The sequence below is a fragment of the Oncorhynchus clarkii genome, chromosome 2 (genome assembly GCF_045791955.1).
Source record: "Oncorhynchus clarkii lewisi isolate Uvic-CL-2024 chromosome 2, UVic_Ocla_1.0, whole genome shotgun sequence".
NCBI lineage: Eukaryota > Metazoa > Chordata > Actinopteri > Salmoniformes > Salmonidae > Oncorhynchus > Oncorhynchus clarkii.
The window spans coordinates 93,631,763-93,655,270 of NC_092148.1; the positions used below are offsets into that span (position 1 = coordinate 93,631,763).

General features: G+C 42.3%; 1 protein-coding gene across 1 annotated transcript in view; it reads left to right on the forward strand.

Annotated features, from left to right (window-relative positions):
• Positions 1 to 16,609: 16,609 nt before the first annotated feature.
• LOC139378565 (protogenin B-like) overlaps positions 16,610 to 23,508 on the forward strand; it is a 49,453-nt gene continuing 42,554 nt past the window's right edge. Inside the window, exons 1-3 of the mRNA XM_071120856.1 lie at positions 16,610 to 16,679; positions 17,445 to 17,744; positions 23,170 to 23,314. Of these exons, the coding sequence (XP_070976957.1) occupies positions 16,610 to 16,679; positions 17,445 to 17,744; positions 23,170 to 23,314 (515 nt within the window). The remainder of the gene's footprint in view (positions 16,680 to 17,444; positions 17,745 to 23,169; positions 23,315 to 23,508) is intronic.

A 23,508-nucleotide genomic window follows, 5' to 3' on the forward strand; every position in this document is an offset into this window, starting at 1 on the left:
CTCACATAATCACACGATCGCACGATCACATAATCACATAATCACACGATCACACAATCACGCGTTTGCTGTAGGATGTAGTATCCTGTTTTAGTGTGTTTCAAAAGTGAATCCAAAACAGAAACATACAACATTTCAAGACAACTTAATAACGAGCGCGTGACATTTGAGCAGTAAATGTGCCTGCCATGTCCGAACACTGAAAGGGTAGCGTCCACAAGCTACCAGGTGCTGAATTTAAGACATCTCCATCATGCATCATATTGAAACCAAATCAATGGCATACTGGTTCATATCTGAACAGTTTAAATGTCAGTCTATATATGCTACTTGTACTGTTCAATTAGGAAGAGATGGAGAGGGATTTTGAAGATGAGGAAGAGGAGCTGGATTCGCTAGTGCTGGTAGTCTTATCTGGTGAAGAACCAATATGACACTCCTAGGAAGGGAAGCAACAACAAACATGGCTGCCTTATTTTCCAATCTTCCAAGGCCTTACGCCATCCCTACAGACTGTATATAATACTATATAGTAGTACATAGAATCTGCACATTCTAGAACCGATGCTATAATTCTAGAACCATCCAGAGCTTCACCATTCATATCAAGGCAGCTGTTTAAACTCTGATAATGTTTTCAATACTTTTTTCATTATGATTCTCTTTTTATTTGCAGTGTCACTTGAGGCATCCATCCTGTATAAAAACAAGCCAAGGCAGTGCACTATGTAGGGAATAGGGTTCTATAGGTCTCTGGTCTAAAGCAGTGCACTATATAGGGAATAGGGTTCTATAGGTCTCTGGTCTAAAGTAGTGCACTATATAGGGAATAGGGTTCTATAGGTCTCTGGTCTAAAGTAGTGCACTATATATAGGGAATAGGGTTCTATAGGGCCCTGATCTAAAGTAGTGCACTATATAGGGAATAGGGTTCTATAGGGCTCTGGTCTAAAGTAGTGCACTATATAGGGAATAGGGTTCTATAGGTCTCTGGTCTAAAGTAGTGCACTATATAGGGAATAGGGTTCTATAGGTCTCTGGTCTAAAGAAGTGCACTATATAGGGAATAGGGTTCCATAGGGCTCTGGTCTAAAGTAGTGCACTATATAGGGAATAGGGTTCTATAGGGCTCTGGTCTAAAGTAGTGCACTATATAGGGAATAGGGTTCTATAGGTCTCTGGTCTAAAGTAGTGCACTATATAGGGAATAGGGTTCTATAGGGCTCTGGTCTAAAGAAGTGCACTATATAGGGAATAGGGTTCTATAGGGCTCTGGTCTAAAGTAGTGCACTATATAGGGAATAGGGTTCTATAGGTCTCTGGTCTAAAGTAGTGCACTATATAGGGAATAGGGTTCTATAGGGCTCTGGTCTAAAGTAGTGCACTATATAGGGAATAGGGTTCTATAGGGCTCTGGTCTAAAGTAGTGCACTATATAGGGAATAGGGTTCTATAGGGCTCTGGTCTAAAGTAGTGCACTATATAGGGTTCTATAGGCTTCTGGTCTAAAGTACTGCACTATATAGGGTTCTATAGGTCTCTGGTCTAAAGTAGTGCACTATATAGCCCAGTGTGACCCAACTCCGGTCCTCCAGCACTCCCAACATCAACACATTGTTATTGTAGCCCAGGACAAAAATCCACCTGATTCAACTTGTCAAGGGGCTTGATGATTTAGTTTGGCTTGTCCTGGGGGCCACAACAGATAGATGTCCTGGCGGGGATACTGCAGTTGGGAACCACTGATTATAGAATACAATTTGGGACGCATGAATTTAAAAGACAAAAAGCTGCAAAAATCTATGTAAAGTATGTAAATGGCTGAGGTTGTTGCTTAGGCAACACTGGGCCAGAGAGCATGTTGTTGAAACAATCACAGCCAGCCAGTTACAGTGCCTTCGGAAAGTATTCAGACCCCTTGACTTTTTCCACATTTTGTTACATTACAGCCTTATTCTAAAATAGATTATTATTATTTTTAAACACATCCACAAGCAATCTACACACAATACTCCATAATGACATCACAATACTCCATAATGACATCACAATACCCCATAATGACATCACAATACCCCATAATGACATTACAATACCCCATAATGACATCACAATACCCCATAATGACATCACAATACCCCATAATGACATCACAATACCCCATAATGACATTACAATACCCCATAATGACATCACAATACCCCATAATGACATCACAATACCCCATAATGACATCACAATACTCCATAATGGCAAAGCAAAAACAGGTTTTTAGAATTTCTTGCAAGTATTTACATAAGTATTCAGACCCTCGAAGTTGCTCAACAACTGAGAGACTATTCAGGATCGAGGAAAAGTTGAACGGAGAAAAGTATAGAGAGATCATTGGTGAAAACCTTCTCCAGAGCGCTGAAGACCTCAGACTGGGGGCGAAGGTTCACCTTCCAACACAACGCAGGAGTGGCTTCGGGACAAGTCTCTGAATGTCCTTGAGTGACCCAGCCAGACCCCGGACTTGAACACAATCAACCATCTCTGGAGAGAGCTGAAAATAGCTGTGCAGCAACGCTCCCCATCCATCCTGACAGAGCTTGAGAGAATCTGCAGAGAACAATGGGAAAACCTTCCCAAATACAGGCGTGCCAAGCTTGTAGCGTCATACCCATGTATGACACTACAATGCTGCAGAAATGCTGTAATCGCTGTCAAAGGAACTTCAACAAAGTACTGGGTAAAAGGTCTGAATACTTATGTAAATGTGATATTTCAGTTTTTTTATTTGTATAAATTAGCAAACATTTCTAAAAAAAAAAAACTGTTTTTGCTTTGTCATTATGGGGTATTGTGATGTCATTATGGGGTATTGTGATGTCATTATGGGGTATTGTGATGTCATTATGGGGTATTGTGATGTCATTATGGGGTATTGTGATGTCATTATGGGGTATTGTGGGTAGATTGATGAGGGTGGGGGGGGGGGACTATTAAATACATTTTTGTATACAGCTGTAACGTAAAACAAAATGTGAAAAAAAGTCAAGGGGTCTGAATACTTTCCCGAATGCAATTTATAACAGTTCGGAGGATTTGCTTTGGCTATTGTTGTAAAAGTCATAGTCAAACTAAAGCTTCATTCATTTGGATAGATACATAGAAATGTGTTGTGTCACGATGAAAAAGGCTCTACTTGCTATATTATATCCATCATTCTAGTTAATAAATATCTATGTTCCATTTGAGAAAAAAAAGAGAAAAGAAAGCTAAGCAGATTTATAATAGTGAAGATAATGGGTAAGATATTGTGTGTTGGAATGTAAGTCTCATCGCTGTATTTGTAAAAGTAATGCTGTCCGTTTGGTCTCCGGTTTGCTGCTGCGTTTGACTTTTCTTTTCAAAAAGATAATTATAATAATAGGTCTCTGATGTGTGCTTTGAACGACAACAAAACATGGATGGTTTTACTGACAAGAACAAAACAGATGAGTAGTGGTAGGAAATATTAGCCCGGTTGCATACATTTCTGTGACCGTCATCGATTCTACAGGCGTTGTGCTCAGAACCTTTTAAGAGGAAACACTGGTTAAAACATGTCAATGAGGGAAGACATGTCAATGAGGGAAGACATGTCAATGAGGGAAGACATGTTAATGAGGGAAGACATGTTAATGAGGGAAGACATGTTAATGAGGGAAGACATGACAATGAGGGAAGACATGTCAATGAGGGAAGACATGTTAATGAGGGAAGACATGTTAATGAGGGAAGACATGTCAATGAGGGAAGACATGTCAATGAGGGAAGACATGTTAATGAGGGAAGACATGACAATGAGGGAAGACATGTCAATGAGGGAAGACATGTCAATGAGGGAAGACATGACAATGAGGGAAGACATGTTAATGAGGGAAGACATGTTAATGAGGGAAGACATGTTAATGAGGGAAGACATGTCAATGAGGGAAGACATGTCAATGAGGGAAGACATGTGAATGAGGGAAGACATGTCAATGAGGGAAGACATGTCAATGAGGGAAGACATGTCAATGAGGGAAGACATGACAATGAGGGAAGACATGACAATGAGGGAAGACATGTGAATGAGGGAAGACATGTGAATGAGGGAAGACATGTCAATGAGGGAAGACATGTCAATGAGGGAAGACATGTCAATGAGGGAAGACATGACAATGAGGGAAGACATGTGAATGAGGGAAGACATGTCAATGAGGGAAGACATGACAATGAGGGAAGACATGTGAATGAGGGAAGACATGTCAATGAGGGAAGACATGTCAATGAGGGAAGACATATCAATGAGGGAAGACATGTCAATGAGGGAAGACATGACAATGAGGGAAGACATGTCAATGAGGGAAGACATGACAATGAGGGAAGACATGTCAATGAGGGAAGACATGACAATGAGGGAAGACATGTCAATGAGGGAAGACATGACAATGAGGGAAGACATGACAATGAGAAAAGACATGTCAATGAGGGAAGACATGACAATGAGGGAAGACATGTTAATGAGGGAAGACATGACAATGAGGGAAGACATGTGAATGAGGGAAGACATGTCAATGAGGGAAGACATGTCAATGAGGGAAGACATATCAATGAGTGAAGACATGTCAATGAGGGAAGACATGACAATGAGGGAAGACATGTCAATGAGGGAAGACATGACAATGAGGGAAGACATGACAATGAGGGAAGACATGTGAATGAGGGAAGACATGTCAATGAGGGAAGACATGACAATGAGGGAAGACATGTGAATGAGGGAAGACGTCAATGAGGGAAGACATGTCAATGAGGGAAGACATGACAATGAGGGAAGACATGTGAATGAGGGAAGACATGTCAATGAGGGAAGACATGTCAATGAGGGAAGACATATCAATGAGGGAAGACATGTCAATGAGGGAAGACATGACAATGAGGGAAGACATGTGAATGAGGGAAGACATGTCAATGAGGGAAGACATGTCAATGAGGGAAGACATGTCAATGAGGGAAGACATGTGAATGAGGGAAGACATGTCAATGAGGGAAGACATGGCAATGAGGGAAGACATGTGAATGAGGGAAGACATGTCAATGAGGGAAGACATGACAATGAGGGAAGACATGTCAATGAGGGAAGACATGACAATGAGGTTCCCTGTTCTCAACAGACAAACTTTGTAAGTTCCCTTTGATTTCACTACATGTTTATGATATGAAACACAGCTTTGTCACATAAACCTTATAATGGACAAATGTAACGATGGAATGACGAACGAAGGCCCCGGTAACAACAACAACAAAAAAATACACAGAATATTTTTTATGATCTAAGATAAGAAAGAAAGTGAACATTTTATGAAATGTCATGTAGATAATGACTCTACTATAATTATCTTGTAGCAAACATGTGCATTAATAATAATAATAATAATCTCAGTGAGATTTAATCATTCTCATCCACGAGAATATAATCTTACATTTTGAGGAAAAATGTCATGTTTAAAAACCCTTTTAAAAACCGACATGCTTCATTATGTTGATGAATGACTGTAATGACTGTGTTGATCATTTCTATTTTACTACTTTGTATTCTTAAGTGCTTACCAAAATGGCATTTTATTCCCTATACGGTGCACTACATAGAGAATAGGGTGCCATTTCGGGCGCAACCACTGTCTGTTATGGTAAGGGTGGCTTCTGTGTACCTCACTGGCAGTGTTACTGTAGTTAACTTAATTACAGTAAGTTGGGCAGGTTCTGTGTACCTCACTGGCAGTGCTACTGTAGTTAACTTAATTACAGTAAGTTGGGCAGGTTCTGTGTACCTGACTGGCAGTGTTACTGTAGTTAACTTAATTACAGTAAGTTGGGCGGCTTCTGTGTACCTCCCTGGCAGTGTTACTGTAGTTAACTCAATTACAGTAAGTTGGGCAGGTTCTGTGTACCTGACTGGCAGTGTTACTGTAGTTAACTTAATTACAGTAAGTTGGGCAAGTTCTGTGTACCTGACTGGCAGTGTTACTGTAGTTAACTCAATTACAGTAAGTTGGGCAGGTTCTGTGTACCTGACTGGCAGTGCTACTGTAGTTAACTTAATTACAGTAAGTTGGGCAGGTTCTGTGTACCTGACTGGCAGTGTTACTGTAGTTAACTTAATTACAGTAAGTTGGGCAAGTTCTGTGTACCTGACTGGCAGTGTTACTGTAGTTAACTTAATTACAGTAAGTTGGGCGGCTTCTGTGTACCTGACTGGCAGTGTTACTGTAGTTAACTGAATTATAGTAAGTTGGGCAGGTTCTGTGTACCTCACTGGCAGTGTTACTGTAGTTAACTGAATTACAGTAAGTTGGGCAGGTTCTGTGTAGTGCTACTGTAGTTAATTTAATTACAGTTGTTGCTACTGTAGTTAATTTAATTACAGTAATTTACATTACTTTACATTGTGGGCTGTTTACTTAATATAAGCTAAGATAATTCTCTATGTTTCGTTAATGACTGACTGTTATTTTTTATTTTTTTGCATACTTCTTTTTATTTTTGCATTTGTAAAAGAAAGAAGTTGTTAACAAAAATGTATTGATTTTTGTGGCATTATACTATAAGGCACTGATATTTGAATTTAATCTTTGAATGAAGGAAAATGCATCTCCATCTTTAGATTTACACAAGTTCCAACTATAGAATTAGAATGACTTGTTATGATTCTAAGGTTCCGTCTAGCAGTGACTCGCTGTGAGTTCCGACTGACCCTGAGCCAGTACCAACTCAGTTTGACTCGTATCTATCCTGTTCATTCCTACCAGTAGAAGAAGCTCCCTCCCTCCCTCTGTTGTTGTCTGGAGTACTGTGTCATATGTACAGTAGCTTGTTAATATGGCCAAAACAAAAACGGTAATGTTTCTTTTTCAATGGAAAGTGCTCACTGGTGAGATTTTTAAAGTGGTTTTAAAAGCCAATAAACTTTTTTATAGAATGTTGCTCTTGATTGTGTTTGCTTCGTTTCTAAATGGTAACGTTGATCTACACAGATCCACTGTATTCTATTTCAAACGCATAGATATGGTACTGATGAACAACTGGCCTCAAGTGGCAACACTATTGATGATAGCCTACTGAGAAGGTTTTCAGTGTCCCCTACGATGAACAGGAACTAACAGAAATACCTTGTCTTTTTTGCAATGAATTTTATCCAAAGTATTAAATGTTTTTCTTTATACAGAGCATTTGTAAAGTATTCATAACCCTTGACCCTTTCCACATTTTGTTACGTTACAGACTTATTCCCAAATGGATTAAATCGTTTTTTCCCCCACGATCAATCTACACACAATACCCGATAATGACAAAGGAAAAACAGTTTTTTTAGAAATTTGGCCAATTTTTTTATTTTTTTTATTTTAAAAAGTATTCAAGCCCTTTACTCAGTACTTTGTTGAAGCACCTTTGGTAGTGATTACAGCCTTGAGTCTTCTTGGGTATGATGCTACAAGCTTGGCACACCTGTATTTGGGGAGTTTCTCCCATTCTTTACTGCAGATCCTCTCAAGCTCTGTCAGGTTGGATGGAGAGTGTTGCTGCACAGATATTTTCAGGTCTCTCCAGAGATGTTCAGTTGGGTTCAAGTCCGAGCTCTGGCTGGGCCACGCAAAGACATTCAGAGACTTGTCCTGACGCCACTCCTACGCAGGAGGAGTCTTGGCTGTGTGCTTAGGGTCGTTGACCTGTTGGAAGGTGAACCTTCACCCCAGTCTGAGGTCCTGAGCGCTCTGGAGCAGGTTTTCATCAAGGATCTCTCTGTACTTTGCTCCTTCCATCTTTCCCTTGATCCTGAATAGTATCCCTGTCCCTGCTGCTGAAAAACTACCCACAGCATGATGCTGTCACCACCATGCTTCACCGTAGGGATGCTGCCACCACCATGCTTCACCGTAGGGATGGTACCAGGTTTCCTCCAGACGTGACACTTGGTATTCAGGTCAAAGAGTTCAATCTTGGTTTCATCAGTCCAGAGAATCTTGTTTCTCATGGTCTGAGACTCCAAGAGGGCTGTCATGTGCCTTTTACTGAGGAATGTCTTCCGTCTGGCTACTCTACCATAAAGGCCTGATTGGTGAAATGATGCAGAGATGGTTGTCCTTCCGGAAGGTTCTCCCATCTCCACAGAGGAACTCTGGAGCTCTGTCAGAGTGACCATCGGGTTCTTGGTCAGCTCCCTGACCAAGGCCCTTCTCCTCTGATTGCTCAGTTTGACCGGGCGGCCAGCTCTAAGGAGAGTCTTGGTGGTTCCAAACGTCTTCCATTTAAGAATGATGGAGGCCACTGTGTTCTTGGGGACCTTCAATGCTGCAGAAATGTTTTGGTACCCTTCCCCAGATCTGTGCCTCGACACAATCCTGTCTTGGAGCTCTACTGACAATACCTTCGACCTCATGGCTTTGGTTTTTGCTCTGACATGCACTTTCAACTGTGGGACCTTCTATAGACAGGTGTCTGCCTTTCCAAATCATGTCCAATCAATTGAATTTACCACAGGTGGACTCCAATCAAGCTGTAAAAACATCTCAAGGATGATCAATGGAAACAGGATGCACCTGAGCTCAGTTTTGAGTCTCATAGCAAAGGGTCTGAATACTTATGTAAATAAGATATTTCAGTTTTTTATTTTTCATACATTTGCAAAAATGTGCTTTGTTATGATGGGGTATTGTGATGTCATTATGGGGTATTGTGATGTCACTATGGGGTATTGTGATGTCACTATGGGGTATTGTGAGTAGATTGATGAGGAAACATTTTTCTTTAAATACATTTTAGAATAAGGCTGTAATGTAACAAAATCTGGAAAAAGTCAAGGGGTCTGAATACTCTCCGAATGCTCTGTAGATGTTGTATCCGATTGTTCTTTTGCGTTGACAATATGGCAGAGCTGGGGGTCAACCTCAAGCCCCTACACATCAAAAGGTTAAAGGTCAAGTCAGCCCATTGGATGGCTCCTGGGGTAACTGGGGAGGAGGAGCCTTCCTCTTCCCCCACACAAATCCCCTCGACCAATCAGGAAGAAGTCTGTTGGTCTTGTCTCTCCGTTCCCAGGCCCTTCACCATATTTATAACATGTTAATGACCTTTACTCCTATTGATCATGACCTTGCCCAGCCTGACCCCTGACCTCTGACTCTTGACCCTGAGAGTGAGGAGCCTTGTCACTGTGCTGTGCCTCCACACAGTGACAGTGTTGTTTAAGCAGTATGTGGTCCAATCAATGACATAGAGCAATAAAGAACACACCCCTTCCCTGAGATGCTGACTAAAGGAAAATAAACTATACACACACGAAGAAAAAAGTTGCACACTCATCTCTCCTTGCTCTCGATATTGGTCAATTCTATATGAATTCCACACAGTGCCATTTGGCAGGATATCCTAGTGGTTAGAGCGTTGGACTAGTAACCAAAAGGTTGCAAGTTCAAATCCCCAAGCTGACAAGGTACAAATCTGTCGTTCTGCCCCTGAACAGGCAGTTAACCCACTGTTCCTAGGCCGTCATTGAAAATAAGAATTTGTTCTTAACTGACTTGCCTAGTTAAATAAAGATCAAATTTACAAAACATTTAGCAGTGTTGGGGAGTAGTGATCTACATAAAGTTCAACTAGTAATTTAATTTTGTTTTGATGTAGCTTGGTGGTAGTTGAACTGAATTCAAATCTAGGTTGTGTTTTCAAATAGTTAATTTTTTAAAATGACCATGTAGTGGTGTAGCTAACTACTGGAACTATACACTACTGTTTTACCATGTAGCGGTGTAGCTAACTACTGGAACTATACACTACTGTTTTACTATGTAGCGGTGTAGCTAACTACTGGAACTACACACTACTGTTTGACTATGTAGCGGTGTAGCTAACTACTGGAACTATACACTACTGTTTTACCATGTAGCGGTGTAGCTAACTACTGGAACTACACACTACTGTTTTACCATGTAGCTAACTACTGGAACTACACACTACTGTTTTACCATGTAGCGGTGTAGCTAACTACTGGAACTATACACTACTGTTTTACCATGTAGCGGTGTAGCTAACTACTGGAACTATACACTACTGTTTTACTATGTAGCGGTGTAGCTAACTACTGGAACTACACACTACTGTTTTACCATGTAGCGGTGTAGCTAACTACTGGAACTACACACTACTGTTTTACCATGTAGCTAACTACTGGAACTACACACACTACTGTTTTACCATGTAGTGGTGTAGCTAACTACTGGAACTACACGCTACTGTTTTACCATGTAGCGGTGTAGCTAACTACTGGAGCTACACACTACTGTTTTACCATGTAGCTAACTACTGGAACTATACACTACTGTTTTACCATGTAGCGCTGTAGCTAACTACTGGAACTCCACGCTACTGTTTTACCATGTAGCTAACTACTGGAACTATACACTACTGTTTTACCATGTAGCGCTGTAGCTAACTACTGGAACTACACGCTACTGTTTTACCATGTAGCGGTGTAGCTAACTACTGGAGCTACACACTACTGTTTTACCATGTAGCTAACTACTGGAACTATACACTACTGTTTTACCATGTAGCGCTGTAGCTAACTACTGGAACTACACGCTACTGTTTTACCATGTAGTGGTGTAGCTAACTACTGGAACTACACGCTACTGTTTTACCATGTAGCTAACTACTGGAACTACACACTACTGTTTTACCATGTAGCGGTGTAGCTAACTACTGGAACTACACACTACTGTTTTACCATGTAGCGGTGTAGCTAACTACTGGAACTCCACGCTACTGTTTTACCATGTAGCTAACTACTGGAACTACACACTACTGTTTTACCATGTAGCGGTGTAGCTAACTACTGGAACAACACACTACTGTTTTACCATGTAGCGGTGTAGCTAACTACTGGAACTACACACACTACTGTTTTACCATGTAGCGGTGTAGCTAACTACTGGAACTACACACACTACTGTTTTACCATGTAGCGGTGTAGCTAACTACTGGAACAACACACTACTGTTTTACCATGTAGCGGTGTAGCTAACTACTGGAACTACACACACTACTGTTTTACCATGTAGCGGTGTAGCTAACTACTGGAACTCCACGCTACTGTTTTACCATGTAGCTAACTACTGGAACTATACACTACTGTTTTACCATGTAGCTAACTACTGGAACTACACACTACTGTTTTACCATGTAGCGGTGTAGCTAACTACTAGAACTACACACTACTGTTTTACCATGTAGCGGTGTAGCTAACTACTGGAACTACACACACTACTGTTTTACCATGTAGCGGTGTAGCTAACTACTGGAACTACACACTACTGTTTTACCATGTAGCTAACTACTGGAACTACACACACTACTGTTTTACCATGTAGCGCTGTAGCTAACTACTGGAACTACACACTACTTTTTTACCATGTAGCGGTGTAGCTAACTACTGGAACTCCACGCTACTGTTTTACCATGTAGCTAACTACTGGAACTACACACTACTGTTTTACCATGTAGCGGTGTAGCTAACTACTGGAACTACACACTACTGTTTTACCATGTAGCGGTGTAGCTAACTACTGGAACTACACACTACTGTTTTACCATGTAGCGGTGTAGCTAACTACTGGAACTACACACTACTGTTTTACCATGTAGCGGTGTAGCTAACTACTGGAACTACACACTACTGTTTTACCATGTAGCTAACTACTGGAACTACACACTACTGTTTTACCATGTAGCTAACTACTGGAACTACACGCTACTGTTTTACCATGTAGCGGTGTAGCTAACTACTGGAACTACACACTACTGTTTTACAATGTAGCTAACTACTGGAACTATACACTACTGTTTTACCATGTAGCGGTGTAGCTAACTACTGGAACTACACACTACTGTTTTACCATGTAGCGGTGTAGCTAACTACTGGAACTACACACTACTGTTTTACCATGTAGCTAACTACTGGAACTACACACACTACTGTTTTACCATGTAGCGCTGTAGCTAACTACTGGAACTACACACTACTTTTTTACCATGTAGCGGTGTAGCTAACTACTGGAACTCCACGCTACTGTTTTACCATGTAGCTAACTACTGGAACTACACACTACTGTTTTACCATGTAGCGGTGTAGCTAACTACTGGAACTACACACTGCTGTTTTACCATGTAGCGGTGTAGCTAACTACTGGAACTACACACACTACTGTTTTACCATGTAGCTAACTACTGGAACTACACACACTACTGTTTTACCATGTAGCGGTGTAGCTAACTACGTGGATGTCGATTATGGCAGCCCCCCCTGCACCTCTCTGATTCAGAGGGGGTTGGGTTAAATGCGGAAGACACATTTCAGTTGAATACATTCAGTTGGACAACTAACTAGGTATCCCCCCCTTTCCCTTTCTCTATTAAGCTCAATAACACATTCTGCTAACATCTGACTCCAGATCTGTTCTTTTAATTTTGTATTCTATGACGTTTCAGATTGAGATACGATACTTTTTCACAAAGTACTTTGGATTTTGTAAATTACTTTATCAAAGTACCTTTAGTTAAGTAAACTATATTTTTCTTAAGGGTAGCTTTAGTGTAGCTTAAATTCTTCTGGTGTGAGGTAATGGGTAGCTTAGTAAACTATATTTTTCTTAAGGGTAGCTTTAGTGTAGCTTAAATTCTTCTGGTGTGAGGTAATGGGTAGCTTAGTAAACTATATTTTCAGATTAGTCTCCCCAACACCAACATTCAGGGCACATAAGTAGCCAGATTTGACCAGGGAATGAATGTGGATGATACAATACTATAAACAGATATATAAACAGCAGCTCAGTATTGGACTGTGTGAGTTACAGCACCTTCAGGTCTTAATGATTTCACCAGGGACTGTACAGGGTGGTGGATAATGTAGGCACTCCTTTTGAATATGACATTATTTTATTTTTAAAAGTCAAATACCCCTTTAACTGTTTCTACACAGCATTAAAACATAAAGGAGAGATGTTGAGGTTCTGATTCAAACCTTAACAGATGGTCCTGTACTGATTTCACCTGCATTACGAAACCTTTACATTGAAACAGAGCATATTTGTAAATGAATGAATACTAAAGAGATGATCGGACAGCGTTATCCTGACCATTAGTCTTGAGCTTTGACTGAAGTGGGGCAGATATGATTAAATCAATCAATGGTCGGCTCTCTAATCAATATATAATTACACTGCACACTCCATCATGACAGGGTGTTTAAGACCATATTTACACTTTCCTTTACTGACAGTTGAAGCTCACAAGCAACCTTTTTTTTAATGTTTTATTTAACCTTTATTTAACAAGGCAAGTCAGTTATTAACTCTTATTTTCATTGACAGCCTAGGAACAGTGGGTTAACTGCCTTGTTCAGGGGGCAGAACGACAGATTTTTAAATTGTCAGCTCGGGGGTTCTGCTCTTGCAACGTTACTGGCCCAACGCTCCAAAGGAGATGTGTCGCGCTGCAAGAGGCAAATGGTGGTCGCACCATTTCACAGCATACTTGGCATGCTTTTTTTTGCAATGGTATGGTAAAAAGGGGATAAAACAAATAATTAAACCAATAAAATAAAGTATTTTCCTCAAGTCTAAGGTGAGACAAAATGTCTAGATTAAATCTTTGCCTATGTAGAGAGCAGAGAGAGAGAAAGAGAGATTGGATTATTTATTTTTTTAGCTGACCACAGCACAGCTGATTTCAACCTCACAGCTGGAGCCTATTGTGTGGTTATTGAATGAGGGTGGAGGGATGACAGGGTTAAGGGGAGAGGAGGGAGGAGCTTCCTTGGCAAAAGACATAGCCACTCCAAGTCCATGGTGGCCGGTTGAATCAACAGCTGAATTAATGTAGGAAGCCAGCTGATTGGCTACCACCGTCAATATCACTTCATAATTAGCAAGTTCGACGGTCGAACAGAGCAGCTGTTTCATATAAGGACTTGATCACCAGTTTTTTTTTTTTTTTAAATCAACGCATTGGTCTTTGATAACTGCTTTCTAAACCCATAAACAACATCTAAAAAATATATGGTGATGCCAGCAATTGTTGGATATCGTATGGTGCAGCATTGGGGAACATCCCCGCGTCGCCACTACGCGCGCACACACCAAGTCTATTTTTCTATGGGCACAAGCAAGGCTGTTGCGGTGAACGTATTTCAGCCACGCTGACGGTCACAAGTCACGAAGGCAGTCAAATTCCATGTGACCATTTAGTCGTGGTAATTAGGCTTCTCCAAGCTCTGATTGCCATCAGCAGCATCAGAACTTGGAGAAGCCTAATTACCATGACTAATGGAATCGAAAATCTAACCACACTCCTTGCCTGTGAAGCCCTTTTTGTGCAAAGCATTGATGACGGCACATGTTTCCTTGCAGGTAACCATGGTTGACAGAGGAAGAACAATGATCCTCCTTTTGAAGCTTCCAGTTTTTTATTTGAACTCAATTATCATGACAGCCTTGTCCTCGTCAACACTCACACCTGTGTTAACGAGAGAATCACTGACATGATGTCAGCTGGTCCTTTTGTGGCAGGGCTGAAATGCAGTGGAAATGTTTTTTGGGGATTCAGTTCATTTACATTGCAAAGAGGGACTTTGAAATGAATTGCAATTCATCTGATCACTCTTCATAACATTCTGGAGTATATGCAAATTGCTATCATGCAAACTGAGGCAGCAGACTTTGTGAAAATTAATATTTGTGTCATTCTCAAAACTTTTGGCCACGACTGTAGAATATAGAGAAGACATCACAACTATGAAATAACACATGGAATCATGTAGGAACCAAAAAAGTGTTAAACAAATCAAAATATATTTTATATTCTTTAAAGTAGCCACCCTTTGCCTTGATGACAACTTTGGACGATTTTGGCATTCTCTCAACCAGCTTCACCTGGAATGCTTTTCCAACAGTCTTTAAGGAGTTCCCACAAATGCTGATCACGTGTTGGCTGCTTTTCCTTCACTCTGCGGTCCAACTCATCCTAAACCATCTCAATTGGGTTGAGGTCGGTGATTGTAAAGGCCAGGTCATCTGATGCAGCACTACATCACTCTCCTTGGTTCCACAGCCTGTTGGTGTGTTGGGCTATTGTCTTGTTGAAAAACAAATGACAGTCCCACTAAGCTCAAACCAGATGGGATCTCGTTATAGCTGCAGAATGCTGTGGTAGCTATGCTGGTTAAATGTGCCTTGAATTCTAAATAAATCCCAGACAGTGTCACCAGCAAAACACCCCCATACCATCACACCTCTTCCTCCATGCTTCACGGTGGGAGATCATACTCTGCGTCTCACAAAGACACTGTGGTTGGAACCAAAAATCTCCAATTTGGACTCATTAGACCAAGAACACATTTCCCCCGGTCTAATGTCCATTGCCCGTGTTTCTTGGCCCAAGCAATTCTCTTCTTATTATTGGTGTCCTTTAGTAGTGATTTCTTTGCAGCAATTCAACCATGAAGGCCCGATTCACTCAGTCTCCTCTAAACAGTTGATGTTGAGATGTGTCTGTTACTTGAACTCTGTGAAGCATTTATTTGGGCTGCAATCTGAGGTGCAATTAACTCTAATGAACATATCCTCTGCAGCAGAGGTAACTCTGGGTCTTTCTTTCCTGTGACGGTCCTCATGAGAGACAGTTTCATCAGAGCGCTTGATGGTTTTTGTGACTGCAACTGAAGAAACTTTTAAGGTTCTTGAAATGTTCCGTATTGACTGTCCTTCATGTCTTAAAGTAATGATGGACTATCGTTTCTCTTTGCCTATTTGAGCTGTTCTTGCCAAAATATGGACTTGGTCTTTTACCAAATAGGGCTGTCTTCTGTATACCAGCCCTACCTTGTCACAACACAACTGATTGGCTCAAACACACTAAGAAGGAAATACATTCCACAAATTAATTAACACCTGTTAATTGAAATGCATTCCAGGTGACTACCTCATGAAGCTGGTTGAGAGAATACAAGAGTGTGCAAAGCAAAGCAATTGTTTTAACTTTTTAAAATGTAACCTTTATTTATCAAGGCAAATGGTTTGCTACTTTGAAGAATCTCAAATATAAAATGTTTGTTAAATTGTTTAACACTTTTTTTGGTTACTACATGATTCCATATGTGTTATTTCATAGTTGTGATGTCTTCACTATTATTCTACAATGTAGAAAATAGTACAAATACTGAAAAACCCTGGAATGAGTAGGTGTGTCCAAACTTTTGACTGGTACTATACATGTAGTGTGTTTCCACTAGTGGTTCCCTCCTGCCCACACCCGCGGCCGACCCGCAGACCCCTCGCCACACAGTTTGGGAACCACTAGTGGAAACCCACCACATGCGCCCCACGATTAAAGCTTGGCTCAAGAAGCGCATGCGCCGTCAGGGGGGTGGGGTCTCAGCCGGAGTCTGTCTCAGGAGTTCTCAGCACTGGTGTCATTCGTCATTTGAGGGAGGCTCGCAGCACGATGGGGAACGGCGGTCCTCCTTTATAGAATGACAGGACAATCGGAATAAATGGCGATTTTGAAAAGGAATCGATACCAGCAGTGTTTGCTGTGTTTTGTTTTGTTTATTCAACTATCAGGTTAAGTAATTTTTGTTTTCTTCTTGTATCTTTTCTGTGTCAGTAGTTCTTTGCAACTGCAAGAGAGTTTGAGGTCCGTGTGTGTGTGTGTGTGTGTGTGTGTGTGTGACCAGACATAAACTGTACCAGACCGGATGACCACAGAATGTAGCCACAACCTTTTGGGCGGATAATATACCGGGCAAAAAAAAGGATGCACGATGAAAAAAAATGTATATAGTTTATAACGTAAAAGGAAAAAACAAGTTAATATTCTGTGTAAAATGCTATGATTACATAGTTTAGAGGAATCGAGTGACTGACTTGAGTGGCGGTGATTGTTTTGGCCAGTGTCCAGTTGTTAATTTCTGCATGGACCAAAACCATGCATTCAAATATTCAAATTAACGGATTTTTCCCAATTCAAACGGACAATTTGGTATATATTTTTTGGTCTCATCAACACTGTATTGTGTACCAAGTAACCTGAGCAATAACTAGGCTATACACTGTATCAGAGTTATTTATTTTTCTTTCTATTTGTAATGTATTTATCAGGAAATACATGAAACGGTCGAGAATTTTACACTAAAAGCTATACACTGCTATAATACACTGCTATGGTAACCATGCAAGTATTGTGCAATACATAAGTGCCCAATAGAGTCCCCCAGATCTGACAGGACAGACCTAACATATGAATGCCTTCCTCTCCATCCATCCATTTCTCCATCCTTCCTCCTCCTTCCATCTCGTTAACGGTCCCCTCTCCTTTCCATTTCCCAGGTGTTTTTTGTTTCAGTGAGCTCTCCTTCATCACAGAACCCAGTGATGTTGTAGTAATAACCAGGGATCCAGTGACCCTGGACTGTGTGGCCCACGGACAGCCTCCCATCACCATCAGATGGCTGAGGAATGGAGTCAGGGTAGAGGAAAGCGAACGGCTACAAATCCTGTCCAACGGATCACTGTACATACCTGAGGTCAGGAGAGACGGAGAGGAGTCAGACAAAGGGTTCTATCAATGCCTCTCTCAGAATAGATATGGAGCCATATTAAGCCAGAGATCCCGACTGACTATCACAAGTAAGTATGGAGCATGAGGCAAATACAATGTGTCACTGGAAAGCATTGTGTATACCTCTTAACAGGTATATCAAACACATCGTCGCAGGTTGTATGTAGAATGCTATAGAACAACAACAACAACAACAACATTTGTAATGACACACACAAACACATCGTTGCAGGTTGTATGTAGAATGCTATAGAACAACAACAACAACAACAACATTTGTAATGACACACACAAACACATCGTTGCAGGTTGTATGTAGAATGCTATAGAACAACAACAACAACAACAACAACATTTGTAATGACACACACAAACACGTAATTGAGAAAAGTCCTCAGTAAAGTTTTGCCTGTCATTAGAAGTTGTCCAGTGTTTTTAGGAAGTGGACAGGCCTCTCCTTATTGGTGGTAAAATATTCTTGTGGAGTTATAGACTTCTTTCAAAGTTTTTTTTAAACATCAATTAAGTACTGATGGACAGTCTGAAAGATAATTAAATACTCAGGTTAACAGGTTATATGTGTGATTTAGGAAAAGTAATATGGAAGCGCGCACACACACACACACACACACACACACACACACACACACACACACCATTTCCTGGAAAATGGGATCAGTCAGTCTGCCGTGTTCTTGTGTTGGTTCATTGTCAGTGGAGACCAGTGCTCTCTCTCTCTCTGTGATTGTCTGTCACTTTTAGTCCTTTGTCTGGCCTGCCTTGACTGTTCCTTACTGGCCCTGACGGTTCCTGACTGTTCCTGACTGTTCCTGACTGTTCCTTACTGGCCCTGACTGTTCCTGACTGGCCCTGACTGTTCCTGACTGGCCCTGACGGTTCCTTACTGGCCCTGACTGTTCCTGACTGGCCCTGACTGTTCCTGACTGGCCCTGACAGTTCCTTACTGGCCCTGACTGTTCCTGACAGTTCCTTACTGGCCCTGACTGTTCCTGACAGTTCCTTACTGGCCCTGACGGTTCCTGACAGTTCCTTACTGGCCCTGACGGTTCCTGACAGTTCCTTACTGGCCCTGACGGTTCCTGAGTTCCTTACTGGCCCTGACGGTTCCTGACAGTTCCTGACTGGCCCTAAAGAAAAGACTCTGTTGCAGGGCATTAGTTGTGTCCACATCTCAGTGGACAGGACAGCTGTATTCCAGCTATATATTCTTTGTTTATCAAAAGCAACACCAATATCGATGTTGCTTAGTTTATTGTAAGTTTTGATAATAGTTGTTAGATCTGGCAATGATGAGTGTGGCTCCTAAAGGGTTAAAGGTTTTGGCCAGCTGTATGGAGGCTGGGGAGGCAGAGGTTGGAGGAGGGGCATCTCTCTTTCTCTCTGCTGCTCCCCATCATTCCCAGAGGCCCAGAGAGGTCAAGGGTTGCATGGGAAAGTCTTTGTGATGTCACCGCCCGGCCTAGCCTGCTCTGAGCTCTGTGCTGGGTCTGGGGGTTGCCCTGTCCTGCTGTCCTCTGTCCTTTCACTAGTCCGTTGGTCCTTTCAGTGGCTCTCTAGTCGCTGACCTCTCCCACACTCACTATCATTGTCAAGGGCAACTCTATTGTTCTATGTATGTATAGACTAGGCCCGATCTGTCATGCGGGTGACTAGGTTGTATTATCAAACATCTGAAGAAGAAAAAAATGCTCAGGAAAGGAAAGCTACGAGAGTTCTGTGATGTTTATTATTATGTCTGATTTCAGTTTGATAACAGTCGTGTTCTACCACTGATGTCATAGAGCAACGTGCTCTATGACATCACACTACACCCGCATCTTTACAATCATACTACAGCAACATTGTTTCATATTCTAAAACAAAACAACTAACAAAAAAACTAAGTCTCTTTTTTTTTTTTTTTTGGGGGGGTAGACAATAGCTGACCAGACCGATAACAGTCTTCGATCCGACCAGGTCTCCCCCCACCAATTTGGGCTGAAATTGGATGGACATGGGGGGCTGGGTTTGAACCCTGACCTCCTTTAAGGGAACCTTTGTGCAGTCTGACCTGTCCATTGATCTGCTGTTTACGACAAAGCTAGACTGGGCTGACCATATTAGTGGAGTAGTCTGCTGCCCGGGCCACACCCCCCCCAACATGGCTGACCCCGACCACCGGCAGAAACCCCCACCAGAGAGGATGGCCTGGCCTCTTATCTATGGGTGGGCATTTAGATCATCTTAGCAGGGCCCAGGGTAGTTGGCTCTGGGTGGTGAGGACCTAGGCCTACATTCCATGGTGCCATTGTTATCAAGATGTTTCTCATGTTACAAAAAAATATTTTTTTAAATTTAATATTTTTACAATCCCCCCTTTTTCTTCCCAATTTCGATCTTGTCTCATCGCTGCAACTCCCCAACGTGCTCGGGAGACGCGAAGGTCGAGTCATGCGTCCTCCGAAACATGACCCGCCAAGCCGTGTTTCTTAACCCGGAACCTGGCTGCACCAATGTGTCGGAGGAAACATCGCTCAACTGATGGCCGAGGTCAGCTTGCAGGCGCCCGGCCCGCCACAAGGAGTCAGTAGAGCACGATGAGCCAAGTAAAGCCCCTCCTGGCAAAACCCTCCCGGTTTTGGTTGTGACACAGCCTGGGATTGAACCCAGGTCTGTAGTGACGCCTCAAGCACTGCGATGCAGTACCTTAGACCGCTACACCACTCAGGAGGCCCTTAACATTTTTTTAATAAGATATTTAGGTGAATATCATATGCAATGGGGAAGGCAGCCATTTGATTGCTGTTCTCTCCAATCCAGGGCAAGGATGACCTTCTCAACATTAGGTTTAGCTTTTATTTGTGTACAATATTGTTCTTATTAGGCTTCAAATTAAATAGGAAATATTTTTTATTCAAATCTGCTTGGGGTCTTTAACATGGTATTGATCTGGTCCTGTGACTGGGGTCTTTAACATGGTATTGGCCTGGTCCTGTGACTGGGGTCTTTAACATGGTATTGATCTGGTCCTGTGACTGGGGTCTTTAACATGGTATTGATCTGGTCCTGTGACTGGGGTCTTTAACATGGTATTGATCTGGTCCTGTGACTGGGGTCTTTAACATGGTATTGTCCTGGTCCTGTGACTGGGGTCTTTAACATGGTTTTGTCCTGGTCCTGTGACTGGGGTCTTTAACATGGTATTGGCCTGGTCCTGTGACTGGGGTCTTTAACATGGTATTGGCCTGGTCATGTGACTGAGAGAGGTCAGATGTGTTATCACTAAAAACACACATATTGAAGGGTAAACATTGATCTGGTACCTACCTATATGTTTCCAGTGGATTTGTGTGAGTTTTAGGGTATGCTTATGGAAAGATTCCTAGTTAACATCACTGAGCTCATCACTCAGCCATCCTGACTAAAATGGACACGACGTTAGTTTCTGTTGTTTCCAATGACACATTGTGTTTGTATTACATACTCAATGGTCAGGCAGACATAACCTTCTAGTGTTCGTTATTGAAGATCTCTGTGATGATTCATTATCATACTTTTATTATTTATATTCCTCCTCCTCCTCGTCTTCCTCCTCTTCCTCCGCCTCCTCCTTCTTCATCTATCTGCAGTCTTAAAGCCCTATCTCCTGAGAGCCAGCCCATTGATTCGTGTTAATTTATGACCTAATCATCATTCAATGCCATTCTCCCATTGATCTATTGATTGTTCTATTGATCCGGCCAGCTGACCAGCTGCACAGATGATTGGCTCAAAGACAAGAGCGTGGTGGCTGGGCTGTATTAAACTCCCTCGTGGGTTCAGATCACATTTATCAACGTCAGGATTTGACAAGACTTGACCTTATATCTTCAAACTATTAGATTGAAAGGTGAATATTCAAATTCCCAAGCAAAGTTGTTGAAATCAATGCAGACGTTTTGTGAAACACTTGATAACAAGTTCATCAGAGAAACGTTTTTAAATGGTTGGGGTCCTACAGACCATCCAGGCAGCCATTTGTTATTAACTGCCTCACCTGGACTTAATGGTCAAGTAAATAAATTCATTTGAATATGTTGCACCAATTTGCATCTAGAACTCATGAACTCCCTGGTTATTCTATGTGTGTTCTGAGGGCAGTCTGTGTGTTCTGAGGGCAGTCTGTGTGTTCTGAGGGCAGTCTGTGTGTTCTGAGGGCAGTCTGTGTGTTCTGAGGGCAGTCTGTGTGTTCTGAGGGCAGTCGGTGTGTTCTGAGGGCAGTCTGTGTGTTCTGAGGGCAGTCTGTGTGTTCTGAGGGCAGTCTGTGTGTTCTGAGGGCAGTCGGTGTGTTCTGAGGGCAGTCGGTGTGTTCTGAGGGTAGTCGATGTGTTCTGAGGGCATTCGGTGTGTTCTGAGGGCAGTCGGTGTGTTCTGAGGGCGGTCGGTGTGTTCTAAGGGCGGTCGGTGTGTTCTGAGGGCGGTCTGTGTGTTCTGAGGGCAGTCTGTGAGTTCTGAGGGCAGTCTGTGTGTTCTGAGGGCAGTCTGTGTGTTCTGAGGGCAGTCTGTGTGTTATAAAGGCAGTCTGTGTGTTCTAAAGGCAGTCTGTGTGTTCTAAAGGCAGTCTGTGTGTTCTGAGGGCAGTCTGTGTGTTCTAAAGGCAGTCTGTGTGTTCTGAGGGCAGTCTGTGTGTTCTGAGGGCAGTCTGTGTGTTCTGAGGGCAGTCTGTGTGTTCTGAGGGCAGTCTGTGTGTTCTAAAGGCAGTCTGTGTTCTGAGGGCAGTCTGTGTGTTCTGAGGGCAGTCTGTGTGTTCTGAGGGCAGTCTGTGTGTTCTGAGGGCAGTCTGTGTGTTCTAAGGGCAGTCTGTCTGTGTGTTCTAAAGGCAGTTTAGAACATTGAGACTCGTGGGCAGAAATACATTGAGTCTTAAGTTGAGTGAACACTGCTTCCTTTGGCCAGACTGTGTGTTGTGGAGAGTCAATACCAAACAGAGTGACCACTGCTTCCTTTGGCCAGACTGTGTGTTGTGGAGAGTCAATACCAAACAGTGACCACTGCTTCCTTTGGCCAGACTGTGTGTTGTGGAGAGTCAATACCAAACAGAGTGACCACTGCTTCCTTTGGCCAGACTGTGTGTTGTGGAGAGTCAATACCAAACAGAGTGACCACTGCTTCCTTTGGCCAGACTGTGTGTTGTGGAGAGTCAATACCAAACAGTGACCACTGCTTCCTTTGGCCAGACTGTGTGTTGTGGAGAGTCAATACCAAACAGAGTGACCACTGCTTCCTTTGGCCAGACTGTGTGTTGTGGAGAGTCAATACCAAACAGAGTGACCACTGCTTCCTTTGGCCAGACTGTGTGTTGTGGAGAGTCAATACCAAACAGAGTGACCACTGCTTCCTTTGGCCAGACTGTGTGTTGTGGAGAGTCAATACCAAACAGAGTGACCACTGCTTCCTTTGGCCAGACTGTGTGTTGTGTCCCATAGCTAATTGGTCTTTCATTGTGTGCTCCAGATATCTCACCGTTCGTGGTGCACCCTGTGCTTTTGGAGGTGACTGAGGGTTCCGTGGCCAGGTTCACCTGTCAGGTGACCTCTAACCCTCCTGCCAGCGTGACCTGGGAGCTAGACCAAAGCACACTACCGCTGGAGACAGACAGGTACAGTATATATGAATATAATGTGTTTTAATGTAAAAGGTTCTTACAAGTGATGTTTAGGGTCTGCAGCTGGACCATGCTTACCTTGACCACGAGTTGTGGTCAAGAAGCATTTGTCATTCCACTCATAGCTGTATAGTTTTTAAAATATTCTTAAAATCAGACTAGTATGGTATTAATATGTGTGTTTATGT